The 16,007-nt window shown below is 41.5% G+C and overlaps 1 protein-coding gene across 11 annotated transcripts in view; it reads right to left on the reverse strand.

Annotated features, from left to right (window-relative positions):
• Positions 1 to 11,779: 11,779 nt before the first annotated feature.
• The window catches only part of CCDC150 (coiled-coil domain containing 150), a 64,763-nt gene continuing 60,535 nt past the window's right edge, over positions 11,780 to 16,007 (reverse strand). For 9 of the 11 annotated variants that reach the window (XM_074364227.1, XM_074364230.1, XM_074364228.1 and 6 more), the window contains 5 exons: positions 15,585 to 15,653; positions 15,331 to 15,492; positions 14,515 to 14,601; positions 12,430 to 12,549; positions 11,780 to 12,144 (listed from right to left, as the gene is read on the reverse strand). In XM_074364227.1, the coding sequence (XP_074220328.1) occupies positions 12,025 to 12,144; positions 12,430 to 12,549; positions 14,515 to 14,601; positions 15,331 to 15,492; positions 15,585 to 15,653 (558 nt within the window). In that variant the 3' untranslated portion in view covers positions 11,780 to 12,024. The remainder of the gene's footprint in view (positions 12,145 to 12,429; positions 12,550 to 14,514; positions 14,602 to 15,330; positions 15,493 to 15,584; positions 15,654 to 16,007) is intronic. The other 2 variants (XM_074364229.1, XM_074364237.1) reach the window with 1 other exon arrangement.

The raw sequence follows: 16,007 nt of genomic DNA on the forward strand, positions 1-16,007 counted from the left end.
CTCAGAATGCAGTTTGTTCAGGCAGTGCAGCTGGGGGCAGCAGGGCTTCGGATATGAAAGCATCGGCTGGTAGCTCCTTCTTTTTGACGAAATCTCCAAATGTTGGAGTTCATCTTCGTACTCGCCTCTAGCTACTCTCCCTCCTAAGTGAATTTACATGGACCTAAGGCTTAAAACCAGCTATGTGGTGATGACTCCCAGATTCATATCTTCAGACCCATATATCCAACAGTTTACTCAACATCTCCACTCAGATGTAGAACAAGCACCTTATGTAACATGTACAAAACAGAATTCCCGATTCCCCCCCCCCACATTTTCTCCTCCTTAGGCCTTCTCCCTCTTACTAAATAGTAGCACCATTTACCCATCCTTTAGGCCCTGAACCTAAGAATTATCCACGATCTTTCTGTTCCTTCACACACTCTGCCAAATCCATTCCAATGCAAAGCCAAGCCCAGGCTACCACAGGCAGCCTCCTTAGTGGTCTCCCGGTGGACATCCGTGCTTCCCTGTTGTGTATTTCACACATTCACAAGACTAACCTTTTAAAATGTGAGTCAGATGCAGTCATTCCTCCACTCACCCTCCCATGGCTTTGTGTTGGTCTTACAACAGCCTATAAGCCTCCACAGGATCTGACCTCTTCCCCACCCACCTCTCTCCCAGCCTAACTACCACGGCTCTCTGGCCAGCTGACTGCACTCAGCCGCACTGGCCTTTCATTGTTTCTGGAACATGCCAGGCCGTTCCCACCTCCGAGCTTATGGCTAATTTCCTTTCTGCTTGGAAAGGCTGTCCACCCGCCCCCGCTCGCCTCCACATACCAGCTCTAAAGTCACCCCATTCCCGGCTTTATATCACTTCCTGAAATTTCTGTTTACTTGGTTGTAGTCTGTCTCCTCTCTCCCACTAGAATGCAAGTTCCACAAGAGCCTTGGCTTGCCAATGGCATTATTGCCTGCATCTAGAACAGCGCCTGGCACCGACTACATGCTCAGTACTTGTGGAAAGGTTCGAGATAATTTTACTTTTTCTTTATGCATTCTTATACCTGTGATTTTTCTAATTGCACTGTTTAATACTTCTGTTAGTACAACGTTGAGTAGTCATGGAGATAGAGGGCATCCTTGCCTTGGCTCCAGGAATAAGATTATAATTTATATGTGTGTACAGTTGACCCCACTCCAAAACTGCAGTTGAAAATCCATGTGACTGCTATCTCTGTCTCAAAAACAAATGAATTGTTAGATGACTCACCCAAGGGCAGGAAGCTGAAACAGGAATCAGGGCTCAAACCCTGGTTTTTTTTAATTGCACATATTGTGATCTCTAATTGAACACAAACTTTTCCCCACACTTAGATTTGCAAAATGAAAATACACGTACTACATTTATTGAAAAAAAATTCACATATAAATGAACCTGTGCAGTTCAAACCTGTGCTGTTCAAGGGTCAAGTGTTGTTCAAGGGTCAATATAGATTTCATTTTATTTATATATAAATATATAATATGTAAAATATGATATATAATAATAGTATTATATATCATATATATTTACTTATATGTAAATAAAATGAAATCTATATTTTATATATATTTTCTCCTGTTAAAAACTCAATTTCTATTTTCTTGAGTATTTTTATCTTCAGTGGGTATTGATCTTTACTGAAGGCTTTTGCAGCATTTATGGAAATAATTATGATTTTTACCATAGATTTTAAAATATTTTTCCTTTTAGGTTTTAATATTGTATATGATATTAACAGATACCCTAATATTGAGCCAGCTTTGCGTTTGCATCCCACTTGGTTATGGTATGTTATTTTCTTGACATGATGTTGGATTCTGTTTGCTGATATGTTTGTATTTTTGCATGGACATTCATGAGTGATATTGCCCTGTAATTTTCTTTGCATCTTCTCGGTCAGGGTTAGGTATCAGTGTTACACTTGCCTTATAAAAGGAATTAGAAAGTTTTCCTTCCTTTCATTGCTCTGGGATAATGATGAAGCATCTGGGTACTAGTCTTTGAAGGGTTGGTAGAATTCCTTTGTGAAAGCATATTGGCCTAGTGTGTTTATGTTAGGTAATAACTTTCTTTCTGTTAATAACTTTCTCTATTTCTTCTATGGAAATCAGTCTATTTAAGCTTTCTGTTAACTGAGGGGGTCAATTTTGGTCATCTATATTTCCCAAGGAAATTATCGCCTTCATCTAAGTTTTCAGATTTCTTTGCAGGGAGATGTGCAAAGTGGTCTCTTTTGACTTTTAAAATTTCTTCTGTTGCAATGATTATTTCCACCTTGTCATTTAAAAAAATATTTATGTCTTCTCTCTTTTTAATGATCAAATTAGCTAGTGGTTTTTATATTTAATTTTTCAAAATTGAATTTAATTTATTTACTAGATCTTTTTTCCCTGTCAATCCTTCTTTTATCTTTATTACTCCCTTATTTGTATTTTCTTTTGGTTTACTTTGTTCTCTAGTTTTTTTGTTTGTTTTCTGAGATGGGAACTTGATTGAACACAGTTGCTCTGAGTCTTGGGGGTGCTAATGAGAAACTGTTACAAAGCCATTCTTCACTTGCTCTTGCTTCTACCAAGGAGGCTGTCATGAGAGAATTTTACCACCTTCTAGGTTCTGATGAGGTGTAAAGCTTTGGTAGAGCTGCAAGTGTAGAACTATTCAGCCGAGTTTTCCAGTTTTCTTCTTATAATTAATTTCTAGTTTTATATCATTGTAAAAGATGCTTCATATAATGTCAACCTTATATTTATTAAGACTTGTTTTGTGGCATAACATATGATCTATCCTAGGGAGTGTTCCAAGTGCACCTGAGAAGAGAGTGTGTTCTCCTTTTGTTTGGAAGGGTCTGTATGTATCTGTTAAGTCTCTATAAGCTGATGTGTCATTTGAGGCTTATGTCTCCTTACTGCTTTTCTGTCTGGATGATCTCTCCACTGATGTAAGCGTAATATTGTAGTCCTCTACTGTTACTGGGTTGCTATTTCTCCTTTTTGGTATGTTAATATTTGCTATATATATGTAGGTGGCTCCTATGTTGGGAACATACAATTTTTTTTCTTTCTGGCATTACTTTATTACTTTACTTTAGGGCCCACTCTTCATTTCAGGCATGGAGACAATAGGATCACAAGGAATTATGACCATATTTTCATTAATCTTTCATTTAATAAACATTTGATAAATCCTTAATTCACCAAACTCCATACCAGTGCTAAGGAAACCAACTATGAGTTTCTTCATTTCAGCTGCCTGCCTCTCCTTCTTCTCCTGAAGTACTTCCTTAACTTTTGGCCAGTGCAGAGAGTGATTTTGCTTGTCTCTGCTGGATTAGCACAATTTTATTTGCAGTAATGTGACACTAGATTGGATTAAGGGAGATTTAAAGGCATAAGAGCTTCAGTGATGCAAAAGGGGAACATAAATATTTACACATGGTATAGCCTTTTGCTGGATTGACCCCTTTATCATTGCCTCTTATTACAGTCTTTGTTTTAAGAGTAGCTGGAACATATTGCTCAGTTCCTTCATTTTACTTGACTCTCTGTGTTGGTTTCTATACAGTAGATGAAACAGTCACCTCTCAGTTTTGAAGCAGTGGCCTCGTGTAGCCCTGCCCTAGCTCTTGTCTCTCAAATCTTTGTGATCGTTCAAGCAGCCCATTATGTTTTAAATAGTTCCCAGTAGTTGAGGGTGTGCCAAGACCTGTCAATGCTCCAAAGGGGGATATTTCAGTCAGCACCTAGGTTCAGGCAGATTTAGAAGCCAGACTTTCAGGCAGCAGCTTTTAAGGTATGCAAATATATACAGTCCAGTGGGACTACAAGCATAAGTCCTACTGGCCCCCAGAGCCAGGTGGTCTGGAGGTCTCCCCTGGGCCACAGTTGTAAAACTTGGGGCTCTGGAGGAGTGTATAAGCTCCTGTCTGGGAGAGACCAGTGAGCAGTAGTGAGGCAGAGGGAGAGCAGAGGGAGAGCGCAGGGACGGCGCCCTCTTGCCCGCCCTCCCTGAGAGCACCCCCACGGACCTCTAGATGTGTGCTGCACGGGAGTCCTGCCCCTCGGGTCAGGCTCCAGACAAGTAAATGCCCCTTTCACAGAAGGACGGGGTACGCTGCAGTCTGCTATCTGTGCAGCGCCCTGGGGGTAGGAGTCTGCCAAGAATTGTCTCTTCCATTGTTACAGTCTCATGGACTCCAGGAACATGAGCCCCCTGGCTCCCAGAGCCAGGTGATCGAGGTGTGTTCTCTGGGTGGTAGCCACAAAAACAGGGGCGCTGGACACATGTAAGAGCTCCTCTCCAAGCGATGCTGGCACTTTGGAGAGCGTGGGAACAGTGCCTGCCCTCTGCAGTCTCCAGAAAGGTTCACAGTCAGCCCTTAGATGTGATTTTAATTAGAAGCCTTGCCCCTCATGCTGTAGCAATGGTGGCAAGCTACTGGGCCTCTTCCACAGGAAGACTGCGCTCTGGGTCTGTTGCCTCTTGCTGTAGCTGTTTAAGAGCTCTTTCTCCATTGGTCCTAGTCCTGTGGGACCCAGAAGTGTCAGCCCTGCTGGCCACCAGAGGCAGGCAATGTAGAGGTGTTCTCTGGTGGCAGCTGCAAAAACTGGGGCACCCAGACAAGGGTATAAACGCTTTTCGGGAGATACCAGTAAGCTGGAGTAAGGCAGAGGGAGAGCACAAAGACTGTGCCTGCTGGGCTCTCTTCCCTGAGACGCCCCCCAGAAGTGTGCCAGACCAGAAGCCTGCCCATCAGGCCAGAGCTCCCGGACAAGCAAATCGACTTCTTTCTCAGGAGGACTGTGGGTATGTCTCAGTTGGCCATCTACGCAGTGTCCCGGGGATAGTAGTCTGCCAAGAACTGCCTCTGATTGTTACAGTCCCCTGGGACCCAGGAATGCAAGCCCCTCCCAGCCTCCATAGCCAAGGGATCAAGGGGCATCCTGTGGGCAGCAGCCACAAAAACCAGGGCACCAGATGTATATAAAAGCTCCTCTCTGGGAGATCCCGGGGCTCTGGAGAACAGCAGAGGGAGAGCACAAAGGTGGCGCCCACTGAGAAGAGAAAAAAAGAGTTCTAGAGTGGAGAAAAAGAGGGCAGCCACTGAGTTTAACAGTTATAGTTTTAGTAAGGATGGCGCTCCCTGGTGGGAGGGTAGAGATGACACCTGCCGAGGGGTGGGAAAATATGGCACCCCCTGGCTTCAGCAAGGCAGAGAGAGTGTGAAGATGGTGCCCAGCAGCCTCTGTCCCTGGAGAATATTCCAGGACACCCCACCCATCTCGGGGATGCTTTAAGATTGGCAGCTGAATCTCTTTCATGTGAAGTCTGGGTGCTTTTCAAATGGCTGCCTCTGTGCTGGGTCCTGTGGCCTTTTTCTCATTTTCCTGATGTGAAGGAGATGTTCAGCTAGTTTTCAGGTCTTCTTGAGAGAAAACTGTTTCATTCAGTGTGTCCCTGGGAGGAGGTGAGGTCAGAATCTTCCTACATCATCCTCTTGAACTGCCGCCCTCACTTAAACTTTTAAAAAGCTCTTGGTCCGATTTACATATTTAACCTTTGACAAGCTGGTTTCTCAAGTTTTTGTTTATCTTTTAATGCCTGCCCGTGGCCTGCATAGCAATAGTGGTATTCTGCTTTTGTGTTTCCCTCTCTCCTTTGCCATTTTTGTAGTGGCATTTCTGCTTTGTCATAATATGTAACATTTGTACATCAGTTTTCCACTCTCATTCTGACCTTTGCTTCATATACTGCTATATACATTTATACATTTTTAAACACCCCATCAGTCCTTTGCCTGAAATTTTCCCAGTTACCACTTGGTTGGATAAGGCTCAACTTTAATAGAAGTTGTTTAAGGCTTCGCTTATCAGGTGTAGGCGGAAAGTGCAGGCTGCTCTTGCTCACAGAAGACTGTGCCTTAGCCCTTAGGTGGGAACAGCTGGGCTGCTTCGCATGCTTAGGTGATTTCTGATCATTGTATGGAGACTCTGGTGGTCTGGGTTTTCATTATCAGTTGTTCGGAACACTGTAAACTTGTTCATGATTGTTTGAGGCTTAAAATAACTATTTGTACCATCAATATTGTAACCTTCTCTCTAAATTTAAATTAAGATTATAATGTTTCTGTTTTTCACGAACTGATACTGCTGACCTGCATCCCTGCATGTATACCACGCCCTTTATTCACTCCTATAATGTGTTTCACTTTGACTCTTTGACTATTCTCAGTAAGTACAAGAGCTTTGGAGGAGCTCGGAGAGTTGGTCTCCAGCTCCCTCTCACTCTCTTGACCTGATGAAGTCTTGAGTAATTTCGTTCTTCCGCGGTGGGATTTTTGCTGGACAAAACCCACGACGAACAAAACCCACATTCTTACGAACTTCTCTCATAGTTTCTGTGTGTCACAAATCCGGACACAATGAGGCTAAAAGTCTCAGGGTTTCACAGGCCAAAATCAAGGTGTTAGCAGGGCTGTGCTCCTTTCTGGAGGTCTGGGGAAGAGTCTCCTTTGAAGCTCATTCTGGTTGTTGGCAGGATTCAGTTTTTTGTAGTTTTTGGACTGAGGCCTGCATTTCCTTGCTTTCAGCCAGGGGATGCTCTCAGCTCCTCCTCCGTCTTCAAGCCATCTTGTGCTTCAAATCTCTGACTTCTCCCTTCTGTAACGAAGTGGAGAAAAAGCAGTATTTAAAAGACTCAGGCAGTCAGGCCAGGATAATCTCCCTTTCTTAAAGTCAATTGTGACATATAATGTAATCATGGGGGTAAGATTGTCATTGTCACAGTCCCAGGGATGGAGTAGGCATGCCTACCAGGGGACAAGCATCTCGGGGCCTGACACGGCTCCATTGTCGCCTTGCTTAGCATGTTGGTTTTTAAATGTCTTATGCCACTTTCTTTTGCCTTTTGAGTTATTTGATCTTTTTGCCTGTAGACCTTGATAATATTTTGTCTTTACAGTCTTGATAGTTTTATTAGAATATGTCTCAAAATTGACCAGTTTTTCCCCAGTACTCAGAGTCCTTCTAATACATAGATTCAGATATACATTTTCTTCTATTTTTGTAAAGTGTTCTTGGGCTGTAGTTTTAAATATTACTTCTGTTCTACTGTTTTTTCTTCCTCAGGGGCTTGGCTCCAGTAACACGAATATTATTCCTTCTTTACCTGGCTTCCATTCCATTACTTTTTCTCTGATCTTTTTAACTTATTTGTGCCATTTTTCATTTTCTTGGTTGTTTTCTGCTTTTCTTCAATGACTTATTTTCAGCCAAATCTGTTCTCCCTCGGGCATCTTGTAACTTATTCTTCATTTCAGAGATAGTTTTGTCTTTTTCTTCCATTTCTTTCCTGAGTTTAAACAACTCTCCTTTTATTTCTGATTTTTGTCCATTTCCAGCCTTAGTTTTTGAATTTGCTTCACAGTGGTTTCCCATATCTTCAAAAGTTTACCTGAAATATATGTTTGGAATGTTCACTTTGTGTCTTCTCCTTCATGAATGTTTATTGGGGGAAATTTTACTTAGTTGGGATATAGGGAATTTAATTTCTTGAATTTCTGCAGTAGCTCTATATGGACTTAACTTTCCTCTTGTTCATTTATGGTATTGTGTTGTTTTGCAGTATTTCTAATTTATCATGCCTTCTTCTGTCCATATAACAAAGTCCAGGTACTTATTCTGGGATGTTTTTTGCATTTTGGTGGTTGTGGGAAAGGCCATGAGTCCTTCAATATTATACTTCTCTTTTTTCTTACTGTCCCTAGAATTTTCATTTCCTTTTTTCTCTTTCCCCTTAACAGTTTCAAAAGGGGGCTTCTCCCTTCCTTTTGCCTTTTTTTTACCTCCTCCAGAAGCGATGCATTTTGAAGAGTGCCCCCTTAACTCATGCCTGTACCTTTTAAATCATGTCTACTTTGAGGTTCCTTTCCTGTAGTTCATGCTCTGATCTGGCTGGATGCTTTTTAGTACTTCCAGATTAGGGTGCATTTAGTCTCTGTGTTCCAGATCAGCCTTAGACTCCTTCCCCAGTTTCCTTTTACTGTCTTTGTGGCAGTTTTTTTGGTTTGCTCTGTCTGCCACAAACCTTTTAGTGAGGAAGCTGGCGTAGAAGTGTGAGAAAGTTCAGGTGGGAATTCGGTGATTTTTTTTCTCATTTTACTCAGTTATTTTAAAGATTTGACATAGTCTATCTTCAAGTTACACAGTGTGGTTTTGTGTAGATTTACTTTTCCTTTCTTATTTCTTATTGCTTGTGAAGGAAGTACTAGGAGGTAGATAGCTAAGCAGCTGCCATTGTCTTTAGCTACCTGAAAGCCCCAGGCTGCCTTAAGTAAATGCTCTGGAGGAAAAGGAATGTCAGTGTAAATGGAACCTAGCACCTGCTCAGAGCTCTCTGGCGTGGATGCATTTCAGTAGTGACCTTAGTGTATGTTCTCAGCTTACAGTCTTGACTGTTGTGATAGACACCGTGGTTTTGATCTGACCCACCTCCATTTCTGCTTTCTTCTGGGAATGTCACTAAGATTTCCTTTGGGAAACCACTCAGTTTCAGAGATGGACACATCTCACATACAGACCTAACCAGTCAGTGTATAATCCATCTTCCAAGTCACACTGATTGGTTGAGAGTGGGCATGTGACCAGTCCATCCAATGAGACTCAATCCTGGATCTCTTATTAAACTAAAAGAAAAGCACTCAAGAAATTACCAAAGAATCTTAAATGTGGAATACCCCCCCCCCCCCGCCAAAAAAAAGATCAAACTCATAGAAACAGGGAGTAGAAAAGTGATTACTAGTGTTTGGGAGGTAGGGAAAATAGGGAATTGTTGGGAAAAGGGTACTAACTTTTAGTTGTAAGATGAATGATGTGTAACATGGTGATTATGATTGGTAACACTGTATTGTATAACTAAAATTTGCTAAGAGTAGAAATTAAATGTTCTCACCAAAGGTTTTTTAAATGTGAGGTGACAACTAGATGAAAGGAATCTTTCCAGTAATCTTTATCAAATCATTACGATGCACACTTTAAATATACAGTTTACAGTTTTGTCAATTATACCTCAATAAAGCTGACCCAAAAAATTAGCAAATAGCTGTGGTCTCAGAATCCCTGAGGGCAAAAGACTTCACAGACAGGTTAACTGGAGCAAAGTCAATTAGAGTCCAGATTAATTCTTCCCAGATTTTCATGCGTCTTTTTGTACTAACGTGCAAAAGGTTAGGCCAGACTCTAGGGGTGTTAGCAACATGGCCCACATGGAAGAATCATTGTCTGTCCCTTAATTTAGTACTTATGGCTTAGTCTCCTTGCTTAAGAATAATTAGTCCTCAAAAAATTAGTCAAAGCAGCTTCAGGTTTTATATTAGGATCACCTTTAAATCCAACGTAACCAAATGGTAAATATCTTTTACTAAAGGAAATCACCCATCGTTTTCCTGCTGGTTAAGTGAACTACTGTCGCTTTCTCTTGTATCACCATCTACTGGTGTGTTATTCTTTGAACGTACGGAATAGTTACAATAGCTGTTTTAATGTCCTTGCCTGCCAGTTCTGACATCTGTGTTTTAGGTCAGATTTGATTAATTTCTCATTATGGGTTGTACCTTCCTGCTTCTTTGCATGCCTGATAACTTTAGATGCCAGAAATTGTGATTTTTTTTCCTTGTTGGGTGCTGTGTGTTTTTGTATTCCTCTAAACATCCTTAAGCTCTATTTTGGTATGCAGTTACCTGGAAATGGGTCATCTTGCTTTAAGATTAGTTAGGACCAGAGCAGTGCTGATTCTGGGGCTAATCGTTCTCTGCTACTGAGACAAGACCCTGTTGTATATTCTCCCCAACACCCCCTGAATCAGAAGGTTCTCATTTTGGCTGGTGGGAACTGGTACTGTGTGTGTGCTGGACACTGTCACCTTGAACCTTTTTAGATGGTTCCTCTCCAGCCTCAGGTAGTTTCCTCACATGCACATGCTGACCAGTACTCAGTGCAATACTCAGAGGACCCCTCAGACAGCTCTGAAGTTCTCCCTCTGTGCAGCTGTCTTCTCCCCCGCACTCTGTCCTGGAACCCTAGCAGCCTGTGTTTCCCTGGACTCTCAATTTTCATTCCTTAACTCGGGGAACTCACCTTGATTTCTACTCCTTGCATTGTAGCCTGAACCCCCTCAGGGCTGTAAGCTGGGGCAATGTAGGGCTCACTCATGTGTTCCCTTTCATGGATTACTGTTTTTTGTTGCATGATGTTTAGCCTCTTAAAAACCACTGTTTCATATTTTCCATTTTTTGGTTGTTTCAGAAAGTACAGGCCCACTATAGAAGCTAGTGTATATGCTAGACACTATAAAAGTATCATAGAAACAGTTCAGCAACTTGCACTATACGTTGTTCTAAGCTTTACTAGCAATGATCATATATAACTCTGTAATTCACTTCTCCTAGGTTAATGCTTACTATAGCCAATCTAAAAAATGATATAAATGCACGTTACACTATCAATAATGATACCCTTTGAGGACAATATATAAGTGGAAAAAAAGCCCTAGTTCTGCATGATGATGACATAAATATTCTTGGCATGCAGCTGTGACTGTTTCTATGACAACACTCAGGGACAATATACTTACAATCCATTGGGGTTGATCATCTCTCCTGTGCGGTACCTGGGGTCTTTTTTTCCTATGCAGAATTCAGGACCAAAGTTTTCAGTGCCATCCCAGGATCAAGGCTGATTGTTCTTTGGGGCTCATGGTTGGGCTGTTTTAAGATTATGACTCCCTGGTACCCTCAAATTGACTATACTTCCTTATAAAGAGTCCAAAGGGGTAAGTACTATAGGCTTTAGATAACTTAAGGAGGCTTTTACCAGCCTGCCAAAAAGTGAGTCCCTCACTCTTGAAAGTCAGACGTACAGAAGTGGACACACTAGTGAATTTGCTTCTGAATGCCAGCTAATCCACACAAGCCTGACCCAAGTAAGTACACGTCTACAGATGTCGTCAACCCACTTAAGCCCATGAAAGTCTCCCAATACTGGAACTCCAGGCTTCCTCAGAACCCTACAGAAGACGAGCAGTTTGCTCTGATCAGGGAGGACTCTGACCAGCAAAGCGCTCGCCTACCACAGCAAGCAATGAATTCAGCTGTGTGTGTTTTTTTTTAAATCGGATATTGAGTGGTGGGCTCATCAACCTCTAGAGTCTTATATTTGATATTTACTCCAATTTCATAATTGCTCACTTGACTTAGGTCCTAATACTGCCACCAGCTTCAGTTCAGTTAAGCCAGGTATTATGTTTACATAAAGTCTGAATTACATAATCCACCACTCAGTATCTTAAAAGACAGAGCTGAATTTATTGCTGACTATATAGTAAGGGGGGCATAACTGGTCAGGCATAATCTCCCGGAGCAGAGGTCAGTGAACTTCTTTGTAAATGTCCAAGGAAGCTGCACACACAGTCTCTGAGATACCTTATGTAAGAACAGAGAGACGTTCTTATTAAAGGTGTGCTGGTAGTTACCGAGCATAGAAGGGTGTATGTTCGTTTACAAGACAGTGGGAGAGGTTTTACCATTTTCCAGGTGACTGTATTTCCAGGGATTATCTGCTAGATGTTAGACCAGGACGTTTCTCTGAAATAAAGCATCATATCATTTAGCTGCTGTATCATCCAGTACCTCACTAAATGCTTTTTGATAAGAATTACCTAGAAAAATAGCCAAGTATCATGCAACACTGTCTCCTATCATATAACACATTAATATAAATTTATTGGGTGGAAAAATGGGGAAAGGGACAAAAAAGATGGGGTGGTTCTGTATTGAAATCAAAGAGTTCATAAAAGGATAAACTCAGGTCCAAAATCTTCAGCCCACATCAAAGACTTCATGTTCTGATGACTGTGGAAACAGGCCAGTGCTGGTTGCTGGGCTTGGGGAATCCTGGTGATGTAGCTGTTGAAAGTGAAAAAGCTCCTCTGTCAAGGACATCACTTTCTCTCTAGTTCAGAAGGACACTTCTTGGGCACAAGTCTAAGATTCTGTTTATTCTCCCATCGATGTAGAGCAGACTGGCTGGACATGCCGTCGTGCCTTTTATCTTGGTCCTGCTGGAAAGAAAACACCCCAAACTGTTAAAAAATAACTGTGGAGATGAGGACTTATATTGCCTTTATGAATATCATTTTTTTTTATCAGGGTAGATGGTTCTAATCTAGACAGCTTGGGAGAGTTAGAACTTTTAAGAAAGAAATTCAGTAAATTGGTTTTCTAAGCAGTAGTTTTAAAGAAATCTACAGATTAGGAGAGAGTAGCTGGAAGAAGACGGCACTTGTGTAATTAGCAGTCTGAGAAAGAAGGAATCCAGAATTGCTTAAGACGGTCAAATACTCTACCTCTTCCCGCCACCTGTCCTCCCGGGGAAGCCTCTGCAGCCGGTTTTTTGTCAGCTCCAGCTGTAGGCCATCGAACCTGCACTTGAACCAGCGGTGAGCTTCTTCCAGGTTAGCTGTTATCTAACATGTATGCGTTGTCATTAAATTACAACAAAGAAACAGTTATAAGTTTTTTGTGTATTAGTTCAAGAGACTTTTTACTCAGATGTTAAGACTCAGATTCTGACTGTATGGTCTTTGCAAACTATTTCATAATACACATCCTACAGATGAGAGAATAATTTCTGAATGGGGAGTTTATGAATGCATGCAAGCCTGTTGCTTTTCATGCATTTGTTAATATTTCCTGGATGTGAACTGAGGTGAGAGAGGAATGAAAGTACAAGATGGCATTGAAAATGAACGAGGTAGATTTACTTAACCATATTTTGATTTATGCTAAGACTCCTCCTCCAAAGTTCCTAAACTGTATAAAGGCTACATTTTTCTCTTGTGCTGTGACAGTAATAGAATGAATTAGTAAAAAAAAAAATAAATAAATAACCTGGACTAGTTTAGTGTAAGTTGTATTTTTATTTCCTTTATCAAAATATCTTATATTTTAGCTCAAACACAAACTTTCAAATCCCCTTTGTTAAACTTGAAAACAAACTGCAAGTCCCTCTAACAGTCTGCCTTTGAAGATGATCTGGAATTAGTATTCACTTGCTTGACAAATATTTACGGAGTGCCTACATATGCCGGGCACTTTTCTAAGTATTAGGGATACTTTGGTATTTTGAAGGTAGAGCCAACAGGTTTTTATTTTATAGAAAGGTTGCTTCAAAACAGCTCTAGAACGTATCTTCTAGAATAAAAAGTAAAATGACTGTTTCCTCTGCTTATGTTTCATGGACAGCATTTTTGTGTTTTGACACTGAGGTCTGAGCGTGTGGGTATTTCTCTCTTGCCTGGGAGAAGGCAAGAGTGAGAGCAGAGGCTTCACCTGCCTTGTTCACCTTGTATCTCCATCACCTAGTATGGCGCCTGCCGTATAACTGGTCCTTAATAAATCTGTGCTACCATGTTCTTGTCCCGTACAAACCAGGTCACGGCGTGGGTACCAAATACTGAGATAAGAAAATAGCACTACCCTTGTCATTTACCTTTTAGAGAGCTACAAAGCTAAAATAATTTCTGTTTGTGCATCCTGATGACAGAGACACTCCCACCCTCCTAAACCAAGCCCCACTTTCCTCCAGCACTATCAAAAGTGGAGGAAAAGGTGCCTGAAGTGACATTGTATGTCATGTCTCATCTTGTATGGTGAACGAGAAGGGAACTAACGTTTATTGAAATTCTGAGCCATCTTTCAGAAAACAGTAGGAGGTAACAGCTTCCTGACTTATGAATGTGGGAACTGGTAAGTTAAAGAAAGTAAATGTTCCTTAAGGTCACAGTTGGCAAACTTATGTTTGTCAGAGTCCAAATTCCTTTAAATATACCATTCTGACAGTCATATTGTTAATATAATGTAATGTCTATAAAAGGGACAAACTGGCAGCAATGTCACTGTGATACCTTTAGCCTAAGGATCTCTGTTTCCTTATCTGGCTAATAAGGGCTGGTTGTGATAGACTGATAATTTGAAGGATCTTTTCTAGCTCTAAAAACTTATCATTTTAAATACCTTCAAAAAGGCCAATATAAGATATTAGAACAGAGAAATCAAATTCATTGATAGGGCCTACTTTATACTTCTGGTTATTGATGGAACAGAGTCCCACTTTTCTTAGTTCATATCAAACAATAATGCATTAAAACCCACGCACCTTCTGGTCTTCCCTTCTTGTATTTAGTGGTAGGGACCTGGACATCAGGGTTAGTCAATACTTCAGCTACTGTGATCTCTCATCAAGGCACAAAACCTTGACCTGAAACTATCTGTTCTTTATAACGGAGGCCATGCTGAGCAGGTTATTGGTTCTTGCCCTTTGTACTCCTGACAACTGTGTTAATGAAGGATTGTACCCTGACTTCTGTGGTTCAGGGTTGTTGTGTCTGAGGAAGCTTGTCTAAGTCCTTATGTCCGTGGGTCTGACTTACCTGTTCTGATTCCACACTGGCTTCTTTCAGTTTATTCTCTGTTGCCTCTTTACATTTCTTCAGGTGTCTGACAGTTTCTTCCAATTCCTGAAAATGATTTTTTACAAACTCTGTGTATTACATATGGAACAGAGTCTCAACGTTGTAATAAATGAGCAACCGAGTTAGGAAAACCTGATGGGGTAGTTTCTAACTCCAGGTGCTACCAAACTACAAGATAAAAACTGTTACTTTGAGTTTAACCTACAGTATACATATGTGTATACAGTTATAGATTTTGACTTTGACTTATGGATTCTCCTGAGACAAGGTGATTCACATCTCTTTCCAGATTAGGGGGGTACCTTTTGTAGCAGACAATCTCTGTTGAAAGGCAAGAACTAGATGATCTCTTGAAGTCCCTTTTTGGTGATAAAATGTGCTTTTCATTAGGTTGGGAATAGCTAAAAGTCTTGTAATGACAACAGATGTATATGAGCTACAGGGAAGAACCAAGGGGTATAAAAGACTGAAAAACTGTGAAATTCAGAAGTCTCACCTAGTATTCTGAGTCTCACTTCGTTAGTATTCTGCATATGTGAGATTTAGCTGCTCTTCAATAAGGATGATACTCATTTTTAAACTGAAAGTGAAGATGATGCACCACATTCAAAACTACAGGCTTCTTCCCAGACACGACCCTAAGGGCTCAGCTAAGATGAACAACTTGTAAACCGGTTTTCTTCTACAGAACCTGGAAAACCTGGGTGCCCTCATGCTGGGTTCTGCACATGGCACCTGCTGACAGCCTGAGATGAAGCTGAGGAAGGCCCGTACCTGGCACCGGTTCTCCAGCTCCTGCCGTACTTTCCGCTCTGCCTCGAGGCACAGCTCTTGCTGTTTATTCCGTGCTGAGGTGTCATACTGGCTCTTGGCCAACAGCTGCATCTCCTTCTGGAGGTTAGTCATTTCAGATACAAATTTCTGGATACTCAGGGACTGATAGGGCACAAAGAGGGAGACAGTGGGTGAACCTGTCCAAGGTTGGGATTTTACGCGAATGGTAAACAGCGTGTGTGGAAATCATCTACCTGTTCATAGTTTTTCTTCTGATATTGATCCTTAATGATCTCCATTTGCCTCAATTCTGTTTCTATTTGCTGAAAGTAAATGTGGAAATAACATAGAAAGATGATCAGTGGAAAAACCGACTTGCTCTTTTGCCTGCAGAATGACGGGAAGGATGACAGAAGGAATCCCACACAAGACCCAGTTATCAGCTCTTGCTGGGTTCTCCTCTTCCAGCCCACTGACCCTGCAAGAGCAAAGCCCTGTACAGTCACTGTGGAGGAGACAGATGGGGAGCCAGAATGTGACACTGGCAGCTAATGAGAAAGACAACACTGATGCAGCAGTATCTCTGCTGGAAAAACAGTGTTCCCCCTTACCCCGCCCCACCAAGGCAATCTGCCCACTTCCCAGGTGTGGCTGAAATTCCCAGGGAACACATGGTA

The sequence above is a fragment of the Camelus bactrianus genome, chromosome 5 (genome assembly GCF_048773025.1).
Source record: "Camelus bactrianus isolate YW-2024 breed Bactrian camel chromosome 5, ASM4877302v1, whole genome shotgun sequence".
Lineage (NCBI taxonomy): Eukaryota > Metazoa > Chordata > Mammalia > Artiodactyla > Camelidae > Camelus > Camelus bactrianus.